The sequence below is a fragment of the Candida theae genome, assembly GCF_024610275.1.
Source record: "Candida theae strain CBS 12239 chromosome Unknown scaffold26, whole genome shotgun sequence".
NCBI lineage: Eukaryota > Fungi > Ascomycota > Pichiomycetes > Serinales > Debaryomycetaceae > Lodderomyces > Lodderomyces theae.
Window position 1 is genome coordinate 38,676 of NW_026261319.1, and position 24,509 is coordinate 63,184.

At 39.6% G+C, this 24,509-nt stretch overlaps 11 protein-coding genes across 11 annotated transcripts; 6 read left to right on the forward strand and 5 right to left on the reverse strand. All coding sequences in view use genetic code 12, as the record gives it.

Annotated features, from left to right (window-relative positions):
* Nucleotides 1–50: 50 nt before the first annotated feature.
* On the reverse strand, nt 51–1,718 carry KGF57_000019 (uncharacterized protein; the record flags this gene model as incomplete). Its single annotated transcript, XM_051751153.1, has 1 exon — nt 51–1,718. One exon carries the CDS (start codon nt 1,716–1,718, stop codon nt 51–53), a length of 1,668 nt encoding a protein of 555 aa, XP_051611438.1.
* A 433-nt stretch (nt 1,719–2,151) lies between these two features.
* Nucleotides 2,152–3,708, reverse strand: JEN1 (Jen1p; the record flags this gene model as incomplete). The annotated part of the gene is made up of 1 exon (XM_051751263.1): nt 2,152–3,708. One exon carries the CDS (start codon nt 3,706–3,708, stop codon nt 2,152–2,154), a length of 1,557 nt encoding a protein of 518 aa, XP_051611439.1.
* Nucleotides 3,709–5,054: 1,346 nt separating this feature from the next.
* KGF57_000021 (uncharacterized protein) lies at nt 5,055–6,530 on the reverse strand (the record flags this gene model as incomplete). The annotated part of the gene is made up of 1 exon (XM_051751374.1): nt 5,055–6,530. One exon carries the CDS (start codon nt 6,528–6,530, stop codon nt 5,055–5,057), a length of 1,476 nt encoding a protein of 491 aa, XP_051611440.1.
* Nucleotides 6,531–8,363: 1,833 nt separating this feature from the next.
* Nucleotides 8,364–9,698, forward strand: LYS9 (saccharopine dehydrogenase (NADP+, L-glutamate-forming); the record flags this gene model as incomplete). The annotated part of the gene is made up of 1 exon (XM_051751485.1): nt 8,364–9,698. One exon carries the CDS (start codon nt 8,364–8,366, stop codon nt 9,696–9,698), a length of 1,335 nt encoding a protein of 444 aa, XP_051611441.1.
* Nucleotides 9,699–10,060: 362 nt separating this feature from the next.
* Nucleotides 10,061–11,362, forward strand: AFP99 (Afp99p; the record flags this gene model as incomplete). The annotated part of the gene is made up of 1 exon (XM_051751596.1): nt 10,061–11,362. One exon carries the CDS (start codon nt 10,061–10,063, stop codon nt 11,360–11,362), a length of 1,302 nt encoding a protein of 433 aa, XP_051611442.1.
* Nucleotides 11,363–12,045: 683 nt separating this feature from the next.
* KGF57_000024 (uncharacterized protein) lies at nt 12,046–12,525 on the forward strand (the record flags this gene model as incomplete). The annotated part of the gene is made up of 1 exon (XM_051751706.1): nt 12,046–12,525. One exon carries the CDS (start codon nt 12,046–12,048, stop codon nt 12,523–12,525), a length of 480 nt encoding a protein of 159 aa, XP_051611443.1.
* A 544-nt stretch (nt 12,526–13,069) lies between these two features.
* On the forward strand, nt 13,070–13,546 carry KGF57_000025 (uncharacterized protein; the record flags this gene model as incomplete). Its single annotated transcript, XM_051751817.1, has 1 exon — nt 13,070–13,546. One exon carries the CDS (start codon nt 13,070–13,072, stop codon nt 13,544–13,546), a length of 477 nt encoding a protein of 158 aa, XP_051611444.1.
* Nucleotides 13,547–14,237: 691 nt separating this feature from the next.
* Nucleotides 14,238–15,476, forward strand: KGF57_000026 (uncharacterized protein; the record flags this gene model as incomplete). Its single annotated transcript, XM_051751928.1, has 2 exons — nt 14,238–14,654; nt 15,306–15,476. 2 exons carry the CDS (start codon nt 14,238–14,240, stop codon nt 15,474–15,476), a joined length of 588 nt encoding a protein of 195 aa, XP_051611445.1.
* Nucleotides 15,477–16,633: 1,157 nt separating this feature from the next.
* On the forward strand, nt 16,634–18,274 carry KGF57_000027 (uncharacterized protein; the record flags this gene model as incomplete). Its single annotated transcript, XM_051752038.1, has 1 exon — nt 16,634–18,274. The coding sequence occupies one exon, from the start codon at nt 16,634–16,636 to the stop codon at nt 18,272–18,274; it is 1,641 nt and encodes a 546-aa protein (XP_051611446.1).
* Nucleotides 18,275–19,098: 824 nt separating this feature from the next.
* KGF57_000028 (uncharacterized protein) lies at nt 19,099–20,481 on the reverse strand (the record flags this gene model as incomplete). The annotated part of the gene is made up of 1 exon (XM_051752148.1): nt 19,099–20,481. One exon carries the CDS (start codon nt 20,479–20,481, stop codon nt 19,099–19,101), a length of 1,383 nt encoding a protein of 460 aa, XP_051611447.1.
* Nucleotides 20,482–21,172: 691 nt separating this feature from the next.
* On the reverse strand, nt 21,173–23,167 carry KGF57_000029 (uncharacterized protein; the record flags this gene model as incomplete). The annotated part of the gene is made up of 1 exon (XM_051752259.1): nt 21,173–23,167. One exon carries the CDS (start codon nt 23,165–23,167, stop codon nt 21,173–21,175), a length of 1,995 nt encoding a protein of 664 aa, XP_051611448.1.
* Nucleotides 23,168–24,509: the final 1,342 nt, after the last annotated feature.

The window sequence follows — 24,509 nt, forward strand, 5'->3', positions numbered from 1 at the left end:
CATTTTCACAATATGTAGCAACTTCACACTCACGCAGCTCTCACTACCCTCTAATTCTTTCTCCTAAAGATGTCTCCGTATGAGGGGACAGTAATCTTTCCATACCGAGCTTGTGACCAGCGTCTAATATCCTTTCCCTTCCATACCATGAAAATGTACGACCCATTAACAACCACCGAAAGTGCAAACATGGTGAATGTAGTTTTCAACATACCTTGTGCCGCAATCCAGGGTGATATCGCAAACGAGAATCCCATTCCAATCATGTTTCTAATAAACAAAATCAACACCAAACTTTCACTCGCCAACTTGTCATAACATTCAACAGCATACACCAAACAAATTCCACCTGATGAACTCATTGCAAATCCCATCAAACCTAGACCAACAACAACTAGTATAGCCCAATGACTGCCATAGTAAGCCCCTAAACCGTACGCCAAAATTCCACCTGCGTTCAAGATCGTTGGTAATAGCATAGTATGTAGCCTATGTTCTGGTTCCAATATACCATTGTTACGTTTGGCCATTTTGATAGCAAACCAGTCGACAAATGGTCCGCCATAAAACATTCCAATAACATTACCGACGAAAAGTCCCAACGTCATCAACCCCACACTGTCGATACTGAAATTATAAGGTGGAGCAGAGAATATCTCTGATTGGGTATTCACAGCAAGCGATAACCAAAACATTTGAAACCCGTAGACTAACCCACTCCAAAGAATAGCTGGGAAGGTAACCAAGTAAACGGGCCTTATGAAAATGGTTAGCCAAGAGCGAGTATCATTTTGTTTTGTGTGATATAACTTGTGTTTTTGCCAATAGATGAGTTTAACTTGATCTTCGTCAACAGAATGGGACTCAATTACAGCTTCAATCTTGTCGTGGAGCTTTTTGGGGTGCAAGTTGCCAGATCTTGTTGTTTCATGCGACTTAACTTGACCAATAATTTCGTCTTCCAATTCCTCCTCCTCGTTTTCGGATCGTCTGAAGGTAGTCTCCTCCATCCAGAATATTTGCAACAATAGCAAGGGCACAAAAATGATAATCAAGATATAGTAGCACCAACTCCAATCCATACTATCACCAATGTATCCAGCCGCAACAGGGCCTAAATCAGTACCGCCATACAATGCCAAAACCAATGAGCTAAACGCTGTGGACCTTTCATGTTTGAAAAACAAATCATTTGCAGACATTTCAACCACTGTATCAACGGGGGATGCAGCCAAACCTGACAATATACTGAATGCGTGGAAATAGCCTACATTCGAAGATTGTGACCCTATAATGCATGTGACTATCGCAAGTACGGTGCCCAATTTATAAACAAACACCTTCCCTAATTTTAATGCGGTTGGTTGGACAAACAATACACCAACGCCTAATCCTAAATAACTTAGAGCAACTGCAACTCCTAGCTCATTATATGTTGTTTTCCATTCAACAACCCACTCGGCAAAAAAGGGCGTCATGAAATTGATATTGAGGGCCAACATGAACGACCAGAACCAAATCAATGCAAATTGCAAGTTGCGTTTCGTTTTGGACCATCTGAGCGGGTCATTAACGTTGGATGATGGTTGTGGGTGTAAGATAATGTTGCCGTCGCCTTTTTGCACATTCAAGTCCGAGTGCATATCGATAAGATGAATTGTTCCTGGGGGAAAGTGGTAATCATCGTGGATAATGTGTTGTTGCTCTTGATCGAACATGATTGAGGGTTGCTAGTGAGTAGGGGCACGCAGCATGAAGTCGACTCAAGGCGGGGTGAGTGGCCCTCCATTTTATATGCAATGTTTTAGGACAACAATGGATCTGGTTTTCTACCACGGTGGTTTCCATTTTGGGCCAATCTTTGATTTTCTTAGATGCGCTTTTTTAGCTGTGTTTATCTACTAAATATTCCGCTGTTCCGTTTATCAGAAACCACAAAGCGAGTAAAAGATTCCGCAAACAGCCCTGTATAATTTTATTCTACAAATACACCACCATCTGTATCTGCAGAAAGTGCACCCATTCTTTTATGATCTGGATAATTACAAGAGTAGCCATTGAGAACCCAAGAAAGCACCTTGGAATAGACTAACTAGCAAGATATCTCGTATTCTTACATAGACTCTAATCGCAATTTCTCATTATAAACAACTACATCCTTCTATCAGACTTTAAATCATCCTGACTGCTGCCTTCTTCAAGGACTTCATCTTCATCGGTCACATGCAAGTTATTGTGGAACTTCTCTGGTCCAACCAAAACACAAATAATCATGTAGCTAAACACAGCACCACAAAAAATACACATCACCTTACCATAGTCGTACAAGTCATCACCACCAGAATGGCCCTCAAGTGGGAACTTTTCTCCTAAACGGGCCTCGATGGTGGCACTTGCAGAACTGACTAAATTACCCAACTGATAAGCTAACCCAGAAATCAATGCCCTATTGGCCTTGTTGACGACTTCTAACAAGTACACTGACGAAATACCCCACGCTCCCATGACACCACCATTCAACAAGACGTAAGCCCACCAGTTTCTATTAGCGTTGAAGAAGGAAGGGTAGACAAAAGCTCCACACCATATCATACAAATGATGACTGTTAGGCGTCGTCCAAATAATTCTGAAACGGACCCCATCGTGATACCTCCAATTATACCACCGATATTACTAACAACAACAATCACCGTTTTTGTGTTTAAGCTAACACCAAACTGCTTAGTTAGCATGGTGACGTATAAATCTTGTGATCCATGGGTGGTGAAGTTCCAGCCACTGTACAAGAACACGAGATAGATGAATAGTAACCACTCGGTTTTTAGTGTTTGCAAGACACTAGTGTCAATAAGTTTATGTTTGACCCTGTTCCGCTCATTAAATCTCCTTTTCTTTTCTTTCAACTTGATGAAATCGGGGGATTCGGGAACCACAAACCTCCAAGCAATCAATAGCACACTCAATCCGGCACTGAACCAAAACAAGCTCCTCCAACCTTCACCTGGTTTGTAAGTGTTGGCAAACGCTCTATAGAAAACCATTGCCAAAATGTAACCAAATGAGTAACCAGGCAAAAACAACCCTGACAATACAGATCTCGCCACAGTGGGCTGTCCTTCAATTGCAGTGACCATAGCTATCGGATACATTGCCCCCATTAGAACTCCAAATAGTGCTCTGACTCCAAGAAATTGCTTATAAGTTTGAACAAGCCCAGTACCAATTTCAACAGCAATAAACAAAGTACATATTGTAATGTAACACCACTTCCTTCCAAACTTGTCCGCTGCGATACCAAAGATTACAGCACCAACCGATCGAAGCATCAATACCAAAGTGACACCCCAAGTGATATCGGTAACACTCACGTTCAAAGTGGCAGCAATTTCAGAAGCCGATACCGAAACACAAAAGAAATCCATAGAGTCCAATGACCATGCGAGGAACCCTAACCCGTACAAATTCCAATTCAATGCTGTCATCTCCTTCAAACCGGGGATTGGGTTCACCACTTGATACCATTTCCTATCTTGACGGTACAAGGGCAAGTCTAACAAGTTGGGTATTCTGGTGGCAAAATAATGTCTAATCGATGGCCAAGATAAGTCTGGTTTCTCATTGAACAAGTCATTGTGGTCATCATCGGCTAAGTGATCGTGGCTCGATGAATAGGGGGAAATATGTTCTACCTCTGTTTTGTCTTTCATTGTATGAAGTATGAGAAAAGGAATTAAAATTGTTGTGAACGGTGTGGAAGGGGTTGCCAAGTTATATATGGTGATTATATAGTGGGGTAACATACCTCCACTTAAATCTCATGATGTCTCTAGTTGGGTTACTCCGAGAAAACAATAGAGAATCGTACATTGGTAAAGACTAAATCGTAAGAGTGGAGGGGAAGAGGAAAGGAGCAAAGACAATGGGGTGATAACAGAACAATTTTAGTTTGTTTTGGCTTTTCTTTTTCGATTTTTGTATTAGTGTGACATGGCTTCTCTTGCTGTAGTAGTACCAACACTTGTTCATTTTTGTTGGCACATTTTTAGTCCCCTTGCAGCCTTACACCTGTTATAAGGCTGGCACAAGAGAGGACTATAATTTGTGGGGGAATGGGGGAGAAAAAAAAAAAAAAAAAATAGTTCTACGCGCTCGGATTTTCAAGAAAGAAACGTTTGACCACGCAATATTAAGTTTCTTTTACATATTGGGGGAGAAAGAGGGGTAGAAGAGAGTCTGTCTATACAAAACCTTATTTTTCCTCAATAGACAAAGTCTTGGCAGACACATGCATCGCGTCAAAAACATTGTACTAGAAACTGCCTCAAACGTTGGCAGTGGTGCAATACCCGTGCTCCCCTCACATCTTGATCCAACAGTGTAACCCTCTACCCTCGGATTTGGGATTTGGGTTTGGCGTTCAGAGAGAGAGAAAAAAAAACAAAAAAAAAAAAAAGAAAAAGAAACACCAACCTCGATTAGCTTTGACTGAAGTTTCAAGTATTATAGAAATTTACTCGGCGCTGTCAATGTCAAACTCTCAAATAATAAGATTTCTTCTTTGGAAAATTTCTGTCCACAGCTCGCACTAAGTGTATGGGAAATCTCCACCAAAGAGATACAAAAAAAAAAAAAAAAAAAGAAACCAAAGTGTATCACACTAAATTAATTTGTGTTGGAATATTCTTCTATTGCAGTCTCGTGCATGAATATAATAACGATGATAGTGTAATATCTTGTAGGATCTCTAAAAAAGAAAAGTGAAAAACGTGATGAGTGATAGAGGGTAGCATTAACCATAAAAAACGGGTCAGTCTTAAGATAGCACCGTATTTATTATAAAAGGAAACATCGGGATGGGGCGGGGAGCATAGCTCCCGGTTTACTTTGGTGTCACTAATCTATAGAGCCAATGCTTGATATCAACGTGTAGTAATAATAGTAATACTGAACAGGAATCTTCAAATCAATCTGTATTCCATATTATCGGAACTGCGAGGGGAAAAGTTGCAAAATTTTGTAAAGAAAATATTGATTCAATAAAATAAACACACTCTTATCTACCACGCCTTTGCTCATAAGCTTGTAAGCAACTAGTTGCAATCCATCCAAAGGCTCCAACAAGAGCTGCCATAATACCATAAGCTTTTGCAAAACCTAAATTAACAAACATCTTTGGATAATAAAAAGGACCAATAAAAGCAAGCAATTGTCTAAGGAACGTCACAAACAAACTGATCTGTACTGCTTTGGAATGGTCTGTGTCTATGCAGTAAGCAATGATGGGAGAAGTACCAATCTGCAAACCAAAAGCAGCTATTGCGCAACCAATCAAGGGAGTGATGTTGTAGTGGTCAATGTTTTGCAACTGTACGCCAAACACAACCAAACCTACAATGCACGTGATGTAACCTGGGTGTGTGATCCACAATCTGAAACTAGGTCCTTTGTTATTTCTATGGCCCCAAACAACCAACCTATCCGACAAGTAACCACCAACTTCCCCAATCACAGTTCCAATGACAAACGAAAGGAATTGCAAACCCAAAGCCTGTGGACCAAGTTCGAACTTGCCGACCATCACTTGAGGGATTTCAACGTTCATGGCAATATTTCCATGCATAAACATGATAGTGTAGCCAAATGCTGGAATGAATACCCTTGGCACGAAAAGGAATTGCAAAGGTTCGATAAAGTCTAGTGGTCTTATTGTGTTTTCTGGGAATATCACTCTTGGTTGCAATTGCTTAAATCTGTTTGGTTCGTTTCTATTGATATCAACTTGGTTGAAAGATGTTTCCTTGCCTAGTAACAAATAGCAAATTGCAAGCACAAACATTGCACATGCGAAAACAACGTGTACATATTTCGGATGTTGATATTGGGCAACAAACCCCATTAGAAAAGCACCAAACATTGTTCCCAAGTTGACTGAAATGGCCCAAATTCCACTCCTTGAACCTCTTTGATGACTGAATGTAGTCTCTTTAACAATGGCACCACCCACGGCTAAACCAGGAGACACAAATACCGCCAGTAAACATCTCATTGCCATTAATGTCCCGTAATCAGTACTGAAAACTGCACCAATTGTAAATGCCGTGGTGCCCAATGCCGAGATTATCAACAACAATCTTTTACCATATCTTTGCATAAGTGGTACCCATACCAAAGGGAATGTTCCAATGAGGACAATTTGGGCAGAAGTTAGATACGATACAGTGGGGACAGGTTTTTCTAAAATCTCTGAATACTTGCCAAATGAGGGAACTATACCTGACGCCATAAAGGTTCCCATAAACCCGTGGAATGCCACCATCCCCAATTGCAAGAATTTCATTCCATTTGACCAGTTTAGAGGATCATCATTGCTCATAGTTGGTAGTGGGTGTAAATCATATGTTCGATGTTTTGCAATAAGATATTGCTTGTGTTCTTCAGAGATGTCTAGTTGGTAATGAGTAGAGGCATCCTCCAAGTGTAAATTTGTGATTCCCTTCTCAGGGTCCATTGAACTTGCGTTTGAAGACATTTTTTTTCGGTACTGGCTTACACCAGAGGAGATGGGATTATGTTTGAATAAGTGAAACCTTTATCATATTTATAACGAGCTGAAGTCAAGTGGGGATAAGTTGCAAAAAGATGAAAAGAGGGGTTGGTCAAGCTCACTGGTTTATATCAAGCTAACCGTATATTTCTGTTCTCTTCTTTGCCACTGTGTAACGAGTGTGGTTAACAGTTTTTGGGGGCTTCAGGTTAAATGATTATCCAGTAACGCGCTTTAGAAAAAAACACAAAATTGAATTAGGCTGCATTGAGCAGATCCTTTTCTCTCTATTTTTTTTTTTTGACAAATCCGATACCATTTACTGAACCAGATAGAAATAGAGACCACATGCCCAGAATAGTCTATATACAGAAAAGGTGTATTTCGCAACAGAAGGCTCCATGTAAAGCAATGCCCAAAAAAAGAACTCTTCCTTTTTTTACGATTGTAGCTTTTCTAAGTCCCCCTTTTTTGATGTTTATTTTACTGGAAAAGACCATATAGAAATAATCTACGGACTAGTAGGTATTATAATATAGGCACCCCTTAGTATAATCTTTATCAATTATTAATTGCTTTGATTTTGTTGTAAATCCATAGAGCATACCGTCATGAAGTTTTTAAATACCAAAAGAATTCTCCTTTTTTTTTTTTTTTTTTTTTTTTTCCTGGTAAAAGTACCCCACAATCTACTGTTCGGAAATATATATAAAAAAGAAAAAAATTAAATTTCCAAAATTAACGCTCTTTCGATTCATAGAAGTTAAGATAGTTCAAGCCCCTGATAGATGAGTGTTTTTGGGGCTGCTGGGCTCCATCTCAATCCTACTCTCTGTACACAACATAGCTGATACAGTTTGTTTAGCATATTGCTCTTTAGATTTTCTCCAATATAATCTGTCATCCTTCACCCTTTCCTTGGCAGTAAAATAATAAATTATTTTTGCAACGGTGTTTGAGTCCCCAGCTTTTGGAGTGAAGCTAGATAAAACACTGCCCTTAATTTGTAATAAAGTATAACGGATAATGCAAAAACCCGGTAATCTGGTTCCACTACATTTACTTTCGACCCCACTGGTTTTAAATAGTAAGCTGGTAACCGAACCAACGAAACTAATTCAATGTATTAGCCCTATATTACGAAGCAAATCCGAAAGCACCACCCAACTTCCTTGTCTACCCTGGTTGTCTTCTGACAATAAGCTACCGTCACATTTTCCCGTATTGACTTTACTTGGTTGGCGTCTCTCAATACCTCAATCGTTCTGTAAGCCCTTAGACACATCCATTTAGATATGAACCCAGACAAGACTTTTCAGTTTCCCAGGGAATCTCTTTTTATAAACTGATGTAGTACAAACAAGGAAAGTCTGTTCTGGTTGTCCTATCTTCTTTACAATGTAACTGTGGGGTAAATCTAACCTTCCTCTACATTCTACAATCCCAACCCTTACCAAACTTCTTGAAGTTACTTAATGAAAAGGTACTGCAGCATTCAGAGGGATTCAGTTCCCGTTGTCAAGGAGCTTAAAGTACTCTCGCACAAAGGAGACAACTTTCATCAAGGGTCGGAGTTTTTGTAAAAGTAGTGTATCTTGGTAGGAAAACTTTTCTCTCTGAGTCATAAACGGCAATTTTTTGATAAAGGGCGCTTAAGATAAAGACTGTGCGTGCAACAGTGTTCAAAATGTGTGAAAAAGAAAGAAAAAAAAAATTCTGGATTTGACTGGCGGCTAATTTTTCACCAGAAATATCTCTTCCAAATTGCATTTCCTTCCTCTTGGAAAACTCAATTACACCACCTGTCCTCCAAATATCATGGTTCAAAAAGTTTTATTATTAGGTTCGGGTTTCGTTGCTAAGCCAACAGTCGATATTTTATCGCAAGACCCCAACATTGAAGTCACTGTCGCATGCAGAACATTATCCAAGGCTAAGGAGTTGGCTGGTGATAAAGCCCAGGCTATTTCATTGGATGTTAATGACACCGCAGCTTTGGATGCTGCAGTTGCTAAATTTGACTTGGTTATTTCATTAATTCCATACACTTATCATGTCAATGTCGTCAAATCAGCCATCAAGAATAAAAAGCACGTTGTCACTACATCCTACATCAACCCACAATTGAAGGCTTTGGAGAAGGAGATTGAAGATGCTGGAATCACTGTGATGAATGAAATTGGATTGGATCCTGGTATTGACCATTTGTACGCTGTCAAGGCCATCGAGGATGTTCATAAAGAAGGAGGTAAGATTAAATCATTCTTGTCATATTGTGGTGGATTGCCAGCCCCAGAAAACTCCGATAACCCATTGGGTTACAAATTCTCATGGAGTTCTAGAGGTGTCTTGTTGGCGTTGAGAAATGCTGCCAAGTATTGGCAAGATGGCAAGATTGTTGATGTGAAATCCGAGGATTTGATGGCCACTGCAAAACCATACTTTATCTACCCTGGTTTTGCCTTGGTTTGCTACCCAAACAGAGACTCGACTACTTACAAAGAATTATACAATATCCCCGAGGCTGAAACTGTCATTAGAGGTACCTTGAGATTCCAAGGGTTCCCTGAATTCATTAAAGTTTTAGTTGACACTGGGTTTTTGAAAGATGAAGAGACTGAAATTTTCACCAAGCCTGGCCCATGGAATGAGGCCACTGCTAAATTGATTGGAGCAAAATCTTCATCTGCAGAAGATATCATTGCTCAAATCAAGAGCTTGACCAAGTTCAAATCTGCCGAGGATGAAGAACGTATTCTTGATGGATTCAAGTGGTTGGGATTATTATCCGACAAACAATTGACCCCCAAGGGTAACCCATTGGATACATTGTGTGCCACTTTGGAGCAATTGATGCAATACGAACCAGGTGAGCGTGATTTGGTTATTTTGCAACACAAATTTGGTGTTGAGAATAAAGACGGTACAACTGAAACTAGAACTTCCACATTGGTTGATTATGGTGATCCAAAGGGCTATTCTTCTATGGCTAAATTGGTTGGTGTTCCTTGTGCTGTGGCCACTAAACAGATTTTGAATGGTACATTGAGCAAAAAGGGGTTATTGGCGCCAATGAGCTCAGAGATTAATGATCCAATTATGAAAGAGTTGAAGGATGAATATGGCATTTACTTGGTTGAAAAGACTCTTTAGTGGAGAGAGAGAGAGAAAGGGGAAGGGGGAGGAGCTTGTATAAATGTATTATATAGTTGATAACATGTTCAAGTTGTATGACCGTACCTCCATGAGCAATATAGCTTTCTTTTTTTTTTTGACCAAGATCTCTTAAGCCCCTGAATAAAATGATCATATACCTTATTTTGGACATTGGGTGGTGACAAGGCAAAGACTCAATGGTATATAACAAATATTTTTGTTGCGCAACCATATTGCCTCTTTTGGAAATGCGGAATTGAGTGATAGGGAGAGGAAAATTCCGCTCTTGGACAGAATCAGAAATAAAAAGGTGCAAGAATTGTACGGGAATGCCATGACAACAACAACCACAACAGCAGATGCTTCTTGGTTGGTTTATACTTTCAACTGCGGCAGGACATTACCTAGCTAGCACATCGTTACTTGATCAGTTGTATGGTGACTTGGTCCATGAGAGTTATCAACATCCAAACTTTCAATATAAAATATCTCAGGACGAGGATAACTTGGGTGTTTATTCCAGCTACGAACAAAAGTTCCCCGATGTGTATTATGAGTCCATTCTTCATCATTATTTGAAAAGGAAACCACATGCCAAGTTTCCCGACAAGGATGATGTTTCGGATATAGAAATGGATCAAAACATGTTTGGAGGCATAGTGACGTATGCCCATCTTCCACATTTCAACTGCTTCAAGGGTCACAATGACATTCCAATAGACGTGGCAATTGTTGGTGCTCCTTTTGATACAGGTGTGTCTTTTAGGCCTGGCGCAAGGTTTGGTCCAGATGCCATTAGATCAGCGGCGAAGAGATTAAGTTACTCAACGGATTCAAAGAAGAACAATTACAAGGAGAAGAACATCAGGAGAGATAGTTTTCACAAGCATTCAATTGTGGACTGCGGAGACGTGGCAATGAACCCATTCGACAATCGGATTTCATTGAATCAACTTTATCGTGGCCACAGAGCAATTGTCAATAATCACAGTGGCAAGGTTCATCTGATACCGCGGGTGATAACCATGGGTGGTGACCATACAATTACATTAATGGCATTGCGAAACTTGCACGAGCAATGGAAGAAGCCAATCAAGATTATTCACTTTGACTCTCATATTGATACGTGGGACCCAAAAAAGCTAGGAGGTGGCATCACCAACTATATGAGCTTAAACCATGGTACATTCCTACACTATGCACATGAAAAGGGTTTTATAGGCGACAAGGGGAATTATCATGTCGGAATCAGGGCACCTCTAATTGATCCCGATTTTGATCTGAAGCATGATGCTGAATGTGGATTCAATGTGATTGGCGCCTCATCGATTGACAAAATTGGAGTGCAGGGAATTCTCAAAGAGTTGGTTGAGAGTTATACTGCTAACGACAAAGAGATTGGAACACCAGTGTACATTTCGGTAGACATAGATGTCTTGGATCCCGCTTATGCACCTGGCACTGGAACGATGGAAGTTGGTGGTTTTACGTCTAGAGAGCTCTTGGCGATTTTGGATGGGTTGAAGGGTACAGAATTGGGTCGTCATCTCGTTGGTGCCGATGTAGTTGAGGTGAGCCCGCCGTATGATACAAATAGCGGAATTACGGCCTTGTCAGCAACTGCGGTCATTGACTCGTTGTTAAAGATTTTCGTCAATTGAAGCTGCAAGTTTGTGTGTAATTTGTTCTAATGTTGCATCCTGGTACCATTAGTAAATAAGTTACGCCTTCGCAGTTGTAGTAGAGGGTCATCGGTTGAGGTAGATCACGCCACATTGCACAAAATCCAAGTATCTTTGGAAGCCGTAAATATGTGGCGCTTTATTTGGAGGACTTCGCTGTAGGTGACGTAATTCTTTCTTCTGTGCATCATTTTCAGTTACTAACGCTTAATACAGGACCACCCGGTTCTGTGAAGTTGAGTCAATGTACACTACATGAGAAGAGGATGTTCACACACACACACACCGCCCTCTTTTGTTCCTTTGCTCATTTGTTTGTTTGTTTGTTTGTTTGTTTGTTTCCAAAAATAAAGACAAACATCGCTATTCTAATTGCTATTGTGACGCCTGATTTCAAGAGTTTCTCCGGTGCAGATCTATGACGTAAAAAAAGGAATGGGACCTGCTACACAAAACCTTGGAAATCAGGTACAACCAGAACCAATCAGAATAATACATCGAATGAACAATCAAAACAAACAATAATTTTATTTCTAATAATAGGACATGCTACTAGAGTATTGGATTAAACTTTGGGCAATATATAAACTGTCAAGAATTCCCACTTCCTTCCATTCAAATTCATCACTATCAATTAAACACTTCTTAACCAGCATTATACAATGCAATTCTTGAAATCACTTTCCATTTTAGCTGTTGCCGCTCAAGCCATGGCAGGCTTGTCCCAATACCAATTTTTTGCAAAAGCCGGTGATAAAGAGTTGGACGGACACGGATTATACTACACCCATGAAGGTGCCGCTATCAATTACTACTTCATTTCCAACAGTGATGATCCCTCGGCAGCTTCAGTTGTTACATACGATGACGTAAACCAAGAGTTTTACTACCAGGTCAATCCTCAAATTAGATTCGTTTTGAGCACTGTAGGTGATATTTTGCAATTGGGTGCAGGTGAGCCATTGAAGACTACAATTGGGGATGATGGTATTCTTTCATTCAACGGAAGCCAATACTTGGATGCTAGAAAAGGTATCAATGATCCATATGGATACTCCGAGGACAACTTTGCTGTTACTGTCAAGAACGATCACGGAGGTATTCCTATTAGCATTGAAGCTAGAAAATATCAATCATCTTAAAGCTCCATTATAGAGTATATAAAACCTATTGAGTAAACAGCATACTTTTGCACAACAACTATTTATTTAGTATTAGCTCATCTCTATTACAAGTTACCAAAAGTTTTGCAACATTATCTAATACCATATGTAGACAATTCGAATGCCTCTGAGCAGGGCAGTGCTCCTTCTTGAGAATTCTTTCGGAATTAGGGCAATAACTCCAACCCGACTTACACTGATCACTTCTCCAGGAACTGGGTTAAGGATATAGAGCGTAAATCCGAGTTTCACATATTATGTCCGAACTTTTATTTTTTTTCAGTTTTTTAAGCCACGTTCCAGGCTGCAAACAATAGACTGGAGAATTTCCAAAAAAAATACAATAGCCACATATTGAATCTATCTTTTCTTATACCAAGCACGTATATCGCCACGGGTTGGCCTGCTAAAAATAAACAAATGGTAAATAAAGAACCGAGTATATAAATGTGTATCATGATCCTTGTTGGGTTGACTTCTTACAAGATACTACACCACGAAAATTCATCATACTCAATTCGAAATGCAAATTTTCAAAGCTGCTTCTATCTTAGCCTTGGCTGCTAATGCTGTTGCTGACTTGACTCAATATCAATTCTTTGCTGAATCAGACAACCAAGACATCAACGGGCACGGGTTATACTACTACGACGAGGGAGGGTCCACCAACTACTACTTTATTGCAAATGACACTGACGCCTCATCTGCTTCTACTGTCACTTATGATTCCGACACCCAAGAGTTTTATCATCAGGTTAGTCCACAACAGAAATACGTCGTTACTGATGGCACCAATAGTGTTTTCCAATTAAGTGGACTGGGCCAACCATTGACGGGTGATATTAGCTCCAATGGTGTTGTATTTTTCGGCAGTCCCTATAAATTGTCTGCTGTTAAGAATATTGGCGACCCAAAGGGATACTCGGACTACAACTATGGTATCCTCACCACAGAAGTTGCAAATGGGATTTCAGTTACTATTATTGCAAAGAAGGTTTGAGTTTGATAAAGATGGAGTAGTTTAGTGCAACTTTAGTATGTTTAGAATTAAAGATTACTATTACCTACTCAGTTTGTAGAGTTTTGTAAAAGAATCGATGTGTAAACCAAATTGGCCACCTTGTACTTCTGTTCGAAACAGTTAGACTATATTGGGCTTCACAAATGACGTCATGAGGGGTTTCATCGGGGTTTGCATGTTTCTCTCGGAACTAAGACTAATTAACCCCATGTCTAAACTCCGAATGTGGATACATTGTTTCCCATCAAAACTGTGTACTCGTTTTCGCCGTACCACACACACACACTCTCTCTCTCTCTCTATTGTTTTTTATTATTGTTAAACGGTTTTGTAAATCCTAAACCCGATGTGAATTTCTTTTGTTTGTTTCTAAAAATAAGGCACCGAAATTAATATGCAAGGGGTCCATAGAACAAATTACAGACGCATAGAAGAAACGAACAAAAACAAAAACAAAAACAAAAACAAAAACAAAAACAAAAACAAAAACACCATCACTACCACCACCACCACAGTTTTGGAAAAAATAGAAACTGTAAACAAACAGATGCTCAGCCAACGTCCCTCCCCCAAGGAGAATAAGATGTTTAACTTTATTGAGTATATAAACTGATCAAAATGCCGGTTTGATTCGCATTCAATCTTCATCAAACCCTACAAAGTTTATCCAATGCACTTTTTAAAATCAGTTTCCATTTTAGCTCTTGCTGCTCAATCATTAGGTGCAGTCACTCGCTATCAATTCTTTGTCAAATCAAGCAACAAGGAAATTGATGGTCACGGATTATACCATATTGAGGAAATTGATCCTGTTCAGTACTACTTCATTTCCAACAACAACGACGGTAATTCGGCGTCACTTATTGATTACGATGACGCTCTGCAAGAGTTTTTCTTCCAAGTTGATTCCAATGTTAAGTTGTATGTGAGAGAGTTGGGAGGTATTTTACAATACAGACCGGGTCCGGCTTTGAAAGGTACAATTGGTGATGATGGTACTGTTTCATTTTCTGGTAGTGATGCTTTGCGTGCCCAAAAGAACATCAACGATCCCAAGAATTACTCCCAAAACAATTATGCTGTTTTGGTAGGCTCTCTGGGTGATGGCATTCCATTCACTATTGAAGCAAGAAAGTACAACAACTGAGGAAACAATTTGTAGCAATTGTACTTTGAAGTCCTCCAATTCGCTAGAGTTTCAGATTATATAGTTGAGAAAATAGAACAACAAGTTGTTTATGGTTAAGTAAGGTGATCTCTATTTCATGTCCTGTTTGGTTCTGTATGCTGTGCAGTGGTGGCCATTGGGGATTCGGGAAAACCCAGCACTCTTCAAATGTCTAGAGGTGGCGGCATAGATGGACTTTTAAAATGGCACTAGTAAAATGTTAACTCGGGGTACAACAAATAGCCCGAACAAAGCAGCGGTTTATTTATAGCTAACAAATAAACAACAGATTGATAAACAGAGAAATTCGTAATGGATGTAAGAACCAAGATCTTTTCAAAGCACTCCAATATATATATATATATATGTGTGTGTGTCTTTGGGTACCTCCCGTAATTCTTCACCTATAAGAGTCTTCAAATCAACAACACCAACAATAATGAAGCTTTTCAAACCATGTTCAATCTTAATTTTAGCTGCGCAAGCATTATCAACTCAAACTCGCTACCGATTTTTTTGCCAAATTAATGGGAACGGTATTACAACGAATGTCAGAAATTCTTCATACAGCTTACCCCTCAAGTAAAGCTCAATCTTAGAAAGGGTGGAGATATTTTGCAGATGAGTACAAGAACCGCATTAGATGCTTCGATTGGCAATGATGGTGTAATTTCTTTTGACGGTAGTGACATTTTACATGGAATTGACGATACCGATGTCCCTAGCGCTGGCGAAGGTTGATGTCGTCATTGTCGGGGGCTCCAAAGGTGACTATCCACCCCCTATTGAAGCAAGAGAGTATACACCTAAGTGGATTTTTGTGGCAACACGTAGCGAGGGATATTCCCGTCTCTCAAGTATTCCTTCGTTTATCTTTAGTTAGACACAATAAACTTTGAACTAAATTGAGCCCGATTCATTTAAGCGAAGCTCTTAAAAGATAGAGTGCCAGGACTTTGAGGAAAAGTCTTTTCATTGGCCAGATTAAGTCACATATACAAGTTGATTTGGTCATGCTTTACATCAAAGCAGTGAGTTATTTCGCTAATGCAACTCCGAAATCCGCAATGGTGTACAAAGAAAAATCGACGCTTGGCAAATAAGCTTTTCTGGAATGGGTAGATTTCTCAAAACAACAATTCTGTAACACAATCCATCGAACTTTTGTTTTATATGGGGAATACAATTCTTGTTGCATAAAAATCTCTAACTCAACTTGTGCCAAGACTTGTACACCCAGCATAATTTTCACTAAATAATAAATGGACCGATGAGGTAGATCATGTAAACACATCAAAAGCGCACAGGTTTTTGCTTTGTGTCAAGCATTTTGATAAAGATAAATCTGTCTCTCCTCACATAACACCTGCCAAACCTTGGTAAAAATACAGTCGAAAAAATCTTACCAACATGTTATTGGAATAATTTTGGCTGCAAAAATTTCACAAAGTTGAAAGAGAGGAAAACAAAACAAGAAAATAATTTTGGAACTTTAGATCAGCCGCTGGAAGCCGTTCATATTTGAAAAGGAAGAATCCGTGCATGTAAATATAATTAAGCCCCCACAAATGACTACTTTTTAACATTATTGCCCAAAACAAGACAAATTTCAAGAAAAAAAAAAAATTGGAGGGAAAAGAAAAACTCCGGGGGTGAGCTAAATATCTTTCACTGATGGAAGATGAGGGGAATGAGATTGCAGATATTCTCTTGTGTGTATGTGTGTATGTGTGTGTGTGTGTGTGTGTGTGTGTGTGTGTGTGTGTGTGTGTGGGAGGGGAAAGCAGAATACTATGCAATGTCCATAACAAGCCACGTCTTTTGTTGAGATGGTGGAGACGAGAAGAGGGCACTAGTGTAGTTTCCCGTCGTCTATATAAAGATGCCATAATCCTCGCATGGCATTCACGAGACAGTGTGATGTCCCTTCTTCTACAAATATGTTTTCCCTTTGCACGCAGGACATGAGTGGATCAAAAGAGATTGGAACCACAACAGTGGACCAAGTGACTCCCTACGAAAACGAATCCAACGATTCAAGCCACATACGTAAAAACGATTTGTTCAATGAGAAGCCAGATTTATCATCCAAGGGAATACGCGACTATCTTACTTCAAGATGGTCCACCTTGTGGGATTTGCCATTGTACCACACCGACGAGAAATGGTATAAAGTAGTCAATCCGTTTCCAGCATTGAGAGGAATGACATGGATGGAATGGAATTTCTACTTGTGTGGGTACTGTGGATGGGCAATTGACGCTATGGATTTCTTTTGTGTTTCGGTGGCAGTTCCTGAAATTGCCCTTACTTTGGGTGTCAGTGTCACTGATATCACCTGGGGTATGACTTTGGTTTTGATGTTTAGATCTATTGGTGCGGTGATTTTTGGTATTGCTTCTGATCGTTATGGTAGAAAATGGACTTTTATTGTTCTTTGTGCATTGTTTGTGGTTGTTGAAATTGGTACCGGCTTGGTTCAGACTTATCAGCAGTTCCTTGGTGTAAGGGCGTTGTTTGGTATATTGATGGGTAGTATGTTGCCTGTTACTATGGTCACTGCATTGGAGGTTCAACCCGTTGTTGCCAGATCAGTCTTGTCTGGTTTCTTCTTACCAGGTTACTCATTCGGTTACATTTTGGCAATGGTTTTCTATCGAGCATTCGCCAACACTTACAAAGAGGGTGAAGGATGGAGAAGTTTGTTTTGGTTTAGTGGTGGTTTGAGTGTCTTGTTGGTTATTTGGAGACTTTGTCTTCCAGAATCGCCAGTTTTTCTCAAAATGAAGGCCAAAAAGAAGAGATTCAATGAAAAGAATAAAGTTAAGCACAAGTATATTGATACCAGTGTTTTCCAAACCTTGAAGACCGAGTGGTTATTGTTCATTTACCTTGTCTTGTTGTACAGTGGTTGGAATTTTACCACCCATGGTGCTCAAGATTTATACGTCACTATGATCACCAATCAATTTGGAGTTGGTATAGATAAGAGGACAATTATTGTTGTGATCAGTAATATCGGTGGTATGATTGGTGGTATCATTATGGGTTCCTTTTCGGAATTGCTTGGTAGACGATTGACTGTGATTATTTGTATGGTTTGGTGCTGTGCCCTTGTCTATCCATCCTTCTACAATGCTGATCAGAACTGGTGGGCCTATGTCTTGTTGAATGGTGGTATTATGGGTGCTTGGGGTATTGGTCCTATTTATCTTTTGGAAATGGTTAACAAAGCCAATAGAACCTTGTTGGCCGGGTTGGCATATCAATTGGGTAACTTGGTCAGTTCTGCTAGTGCCACTATTGAAGCTCGTCTTGGTGAAGAGTTCCCAATTCCAGGTGCTGCTCCTGGTGTTTACGACTATGGTAAAGTCATGTGTATCTTTGCTGCTGCTGTTCAAATTTACATGGGAGTCTGCATGTATTTCGGTCCAGAGAGATTCCATGCTAATATGCATGTTGAGGATTCCGATGATGAGTTGCTTGAAGAAGGTGAGCTCGATAGTGACAAGAAAGACGCGGACAAAGATAAGATGTAGATTGATAAGATGTAGATTGTGTAAGGTGTAATGTGAGAAATGTATGATTTGTAACTTGCATAAGGAGTAGTGCATGGATGTGGTTGTTGCGATCGATAAGTAGGTTAGCCTCTTCGGGAAGATTCCGCTGATCCGCTCCAAGAGAAAGGAGGTGCTGCAAATTGATAATTATGCAGCATTTTGAAGCCAATTGATGAGAAAAGAAAAAAAACCTACGAAGTAAAATTTCAATTTTTCAGCGCGCCAATTAAGATTACAAACTTAAACTAAGCAATGAGAATCAAAAGAGCTCTACACGCATCATGCAGCCCCTGTAGTCTCATTTTAACAAGTACATCAAGAAGTTAAATCACAAAACTTTAGATACCTTATTAAACAGCCGAGAAACCAATCTTGAGAACAGCCTGCGTGGCGAAATGGTTATCGCTTTTGACTTCTAATCAAAGGATTCCGGGTTCGAATCCCGGCGTGGGTTTTACTCTTTGCTCTGCGGCTTTAGCTCACCTGGGAGAGCGTCAGACTGAAGATCTGGAGGTACTGTGTTCGAGCCACAGAAGCCGCATATATTTTTTTTTCTTTGGCTCCAGATCAATGTTGTATACTGTCTTTTATGATGGACCCCCGATGGTGGTTCTCATTCTTTCTCCCCTTTTTTTAATTTTGTTGTTCGATGGACAACCTAAGTAGGGCTCTTCGGTTCGTTGTAGGGTATATATATATGTATTTCAGGTTTCATTCAAGTCATAAGTAAAAGACAGGGAGTATACAACTTATAAAACGTATACAGCATAAAAGTTATCTCCTTTTTTTCTTTTTTTTTTACATCAGTACATTAGGTATAATTGGTCGCCATCCGATTCGAAACAGGAGTCCAACGGCATCAGCGGCTCAAAGTCGTAAGCTTCATTCTGCAATATGTCTACGTACTCATCGTGATCCAAATCGAAATTGCGTGCAGGTGCAATATCTGCACTGGGGTTCTTATTCTGGCTGGTGGTTGTCAAGAAAAGGATATTTTCCACTAGTTTGACCTGGCAGTGAAAACAATCGAAATCGTTATCGACTTTCTCATCACCTCCATCCAATTTGTGGGTATTCAAGTCATGATTCAACTTCTTGATTTGGTTATTCTCAAACTCAATTGATTGTCGATTACTTATGGATATGATCTGATCCAGTTGGTCCTGTATGGGCAACGCAATATTAGCAGCAGCGGCATCTACGCTTAGCCTATTGATGAACTCACTCAAGTTGTAAAGATTGGTAGTCCGATGTATTTTTTTAGGAATCGCTGTTGTAGAAATGAACGATGGAGATTCGGGTATAGATTGTGTGGTTTTGGATTTGCTGGTGTGCATGTTGGCTCTCTTTGTACTGGAATGTTTAGCGTATGTGTAGTTTGAAGATGATGTTGCGTTGTTTGTTTCTGCTGTATGTATGGATGAGATGTCAGAAGAGGTGCCATCTTCGCTGTCGTCAACAACATCATCAACGCAATTGATTGAAGATTGATCAAATATGGAATCCGTTTGTGAGGAGATTGTTACTGGACTAATGTCTGTGGTGGTGGGTGAAGTAGCAGTAGCAGTAGCAGTAGCAGTAGCAGTAGCAGTGGTTGCCCTACTAGCAACACTGGAATGTCTTGCTTGATGCGTAGTGTCGTCAGTAGCATCTGGTTTACCATTGTACACCTGAACGTTGTTCCCTGCAATAAATGAGTACCTGTTATTAGTTCTTAGCATCCTTGCAGTAGCAGTAGCAGTAGCAGCACCACCTTTGGCATCAGAGGTGGAGAAGATTGCCGATGACCGACGGTTAAGATTTGGTGTGCTTGATCTTGTCTTCAATTTGGTATCTTTTTGTTGCGACAGTTGTTGTTGTTGTTGCTGTTGTTGCGGCTGTTGATGCAGGTGATTGTGGTGTCTACGACTATGACCGTGACTGACATTCTCCTTATTCTCGTAAGCTGAAGTAGACGTAGTAGTGATGGTGGCGGAGTCCTTTGATTCGTTCAAAATGGGCGATGATATTTTCAAATTAAGAGCAGACATACTCGTACTCAAAGGACGTGATTTCCTCTTTTCTTGTACATCAGTCAAGATGGAATTAGCTCCTCCATTGCTCAGTCTCTTGAATGCACTGAATAGTTTTGAAGTTGAAGAAGTTTTCTTTTCATTGATGTCTGAAATACTTTGACTGCGCAACATTGTATGAGGATTTAAAATGGGGTATTAAGTGAATCTGTAGCAAAGAGGACTGTTGGTCAAGGATTGATAGTGGTGTCAGTACCTAACAATCTTCAACAACCGTAGGTGGGTGAGGTACTTATTTTCTTGAAAAATTCCTTGGTGGAGAAAGATATGACGTTATGAAGTGGGCGGTGCGTGGTGCTGTATACTAAGCGAGTGTGGTTTGTGGTACTGATGTCGACTTGCTTCTGACAGAAAGATCCAACCTTTAGCAATTAGCTACTGAAGTATATCTCCATGTATATATATATATATATATACACATTTATAAATAGTATGTGATTACACAATGGAACACTAACAAACTCCTTTCAATTACAAAAGAAAAGAAGGCTGCTGCAGAATATCACACAAAGACGCGCGTCTTTTGACAATTTATTTACCAATTTGGTTATAATTGTAAACAATACACTACCCCGTTTCTTACCCAACCACAATAGCACCAACACTAGCAACAGCGCAATGGCCATGCACGGAAAGTGCATGATACCGCCCAATGTACTAAACCACTTGGTGAAAAGAGTCTCGCTACAATTCGGCGAGATGTGCTTACTTGAAAGCCTCGTTGTTTGCAGAAAATTGGTTCTCTATTTTTGTCGCGCATGTCAAACAAATACATATTTACAAACTTTTACTTCTCCTTTCTGTTTCACTCTCTCCAAAAGTTAAACTTTGTCCGTTCATCCATATCATACTCGTTATTGTAGCTGTACTCACTCTCCAATCCACGCCCATAATCATTTCCACTCATCGTGCTCCTATTCTGCCTCTTTGTCTCTTGCCGCCCCTCTCGCACCCACTCATTCAAACGTCTATATTCCTCATCCCGAATTTTCCTTATCGCTTGCTCAACATCCACATCCATATCCACATCAACACCTTCATCGACCTCTGACGTCTCCTTTCTCTCTAGTGGACACAACTGCGAGCATATCGGATGACTCTCCTTGTATCTAATCAAATGGAACCTACTTTTTTTGAAATACTCACTCTTATCAACCACATTTCCATGCTTGTCCTTTCCGCTGAACGTCTTGGCAATATAATTAGTAATAGGATCTCTCAAAATGGCATTGACACCAGGATACAAATACAATTTCAACAACTCATTAGTACGTTTACTCCCAACCGGTTTCAAATTCAAGTATCCGAAATTCTCAAATACCAAATCCACAGTGCCATAAAATGGCGGTACCAAGAACTTTTCATAATCCCGTTCAATTGTTTTGCCCAGTACGTCAATGGCAAATTTATTCTCCAATGCTCGTGGTACTCCATTCTGCAAAATTTTCTTGGTTTTCAAAATATCACTAAATACATGTGTTTGCAAATTGGTGACATTGCGCAATTGATAAATCCCACCTTTGGGTAATTGCAAAAACCCCAATCCTTCAAAATTGACAACTTGTGGTCCTCGGATGGTGATGTATGGTGATTTGTAAATACCACGTTCAAAAGTCAGCGCACCTTTAATCAATCGATGGATATCTTTGGGGGACTTGAATGAGTCGTATAGTTGATGCATTTTTTCAAAGTGGGTATTGAAGCCAGGCACATCATAAACCAATTTCAACCCCACTTCAACTGGGATTATGTCACGAGTGAACCCAGGTAAGTATGAAATACCAGGGCCGATTTTTGTCAAGAATGAGGAAACAAATTTCTGTTTCATCTTGTTGATTAAACTTGGTGGTAGTTTCACATTATCAGCTTTACTGTTCAACTGCTGGTCTTTTTTCCTTTGCAATTCTTCATCGAGTAACAAACTCTTGATTAGTGTGGATTTACCACAGTTGGTATTTCCGATAATATAAGCCCCATTGGGTATGAAATGATACAATTGTTTAACTGACCAATTATTCTTCCCCAGCGATATAAACACATGACTACGAGGAACTTTGTACTGTATATGCAAGTAATCCTGAATGAACTGCCGAGTATAGTTTTGCGATGCTTCTTTACTCTTTTCAATAAGTTTATCAGTCTTGGTCATGACAAAATACACATCTTGTGGTTTGCGAAATTGAAACACGTCGGGGTTTATACCCATGGGGAAGTCACTGGCACTGAACAAGTAAACTAGTGGCGCTTCAATGGGGATATTGTGCAAGACGTGATGTAGTTGGTCAATGGGGTAGTTTTCGCTGTCCATTTCGTAGCTGGAATTGTATGTCATTTGGCGACATCGTATACAATCGTGACTATTCTCATCTGGCTCAACAGTGTATATTTTCTCAAGAACTTCATGCACAGTTTCTCCTTTGTTATTGAGCGATGAGGAAGTGACGGTGCCAACGTTGTCTTGTTGTTTATTTTCTCGTTGTTGAGCGGGACCAGCATTGAATGTGTTGCTCAATAATAGCTCTTGATCCTCTGGTGGTAAAGTATGACTCAACTTCTCAAACACCTGGTTTTCATTCTTGGTATATTTCTTTTCATTACTGGATGCACCAGTGATTGTTGTTCCACTTGGTTGGATAAAGTAGCCGGGTTTCGATGCATCATCGGTTTGCAATTTGATCCCACACGATCGACATTTTGGTTCTAGTTTGTACAAGAATGGTAGTGCGATATTGGACTGGCTTCTGATAAATGATTTAGGAACACGGGTAAAAGAGGGGTTTTGGAGAAGTAGTCGTAGCATTTTCTTGTTGTTGTTGTTGTTGTTGTTGTTGTTGATGAAACTGTTGTGGATGATGTCTTATATTATGGGGCATCACAAATCCGCATCAAGATTCGCAATTTTTTTTCAGTGTCGTAAAAAATTGCAATGTCGCAAAAATACTGTAGGATGTACATGCAAAGAGCTGAAGAGGCAGAATACTTATCTGCAAAATGTGAGGTAAGGTAGTAATGAAGAGAAGCTGTTACAATGATTCAAATAAGACTATTCTAGCAAGTAATTAAATATACACCTCAAGATTTTTCATTGTTAAGGCCGGTTCCATCATTGTGAAAGTCTGAGTTTTGTTGCCAAAGTGACCAGTACCTCGGAGAAGTGTGATGTAGGAACATTGAATTGATGGGGGGATTCCGCGCCAAAGTGGAGATCAAAACCTTGCCTTTCGATGTGGTTAGTCATAATATACAATCGCATTTGAAACGCACCACTAGTTGCAGAACCACATCATCACGAAACTCTGATTAATAAACTTTTTCTTTGGTGGGGAGCGGAATTAAAAAACGAAAATGACAATAGAGAGAAAAAGTAAGCTTTTTTAGTTCAATCGTAAAGTAATAAATTGAATACTTATTGGTGTGTTAAGCATTTTTACCGAGAATGAACAAATGGAACTTATAATATAGATGCAGCTCTACATAGTGATAGTAATGAGAAATAGTAATGGAAATCAATCAACATTCAACAGGAAGGGTGGATGAGAGAGATATTCATGCTGTGTCTACGTATAATTCACGATCAGTGACAAAACAGAAGTATGAAGCGTGCAGTTTGCTGAGACGAATACAATACATACATACATACATAAAAAAGAAAAAGAAAACCATTTCCATATTGAGTAATGCTTTATGCATAATAATAAGCGGATTAATTTTTAGTTTGTTGAAACAAGTTTCGGGAAAATAGGGGTGAAAAAAAAAAGTGGACAAAATAAATGAAACAAGTCAGGGAAAAACATGACACAAGACACAAGACACAAGAAGACACGAGAAGCAACTATTTCAGAGCTAAGCCCATACTGATGGAGAAGAATATTAATAATTACTAGTACAACTACAACTCTCTCAACTAATGTTGTAAGAAAAAAAAAAAAAAAAGAGCAAATTTAAATTACGATGCATCACAAGAAGGCAAAGCACATATTATATTACACAAAAGTGCATCACACAAAGAGTATATGAACAAAAGCAGAGATAACAATTGAGCAAGACAATAGATTCATTTTTTTCAGTATGTAATACAATTAGAGGGATCAGCAATGAATAATGACGTTACTGTGCATAGGGCACAATACAATACAATACAA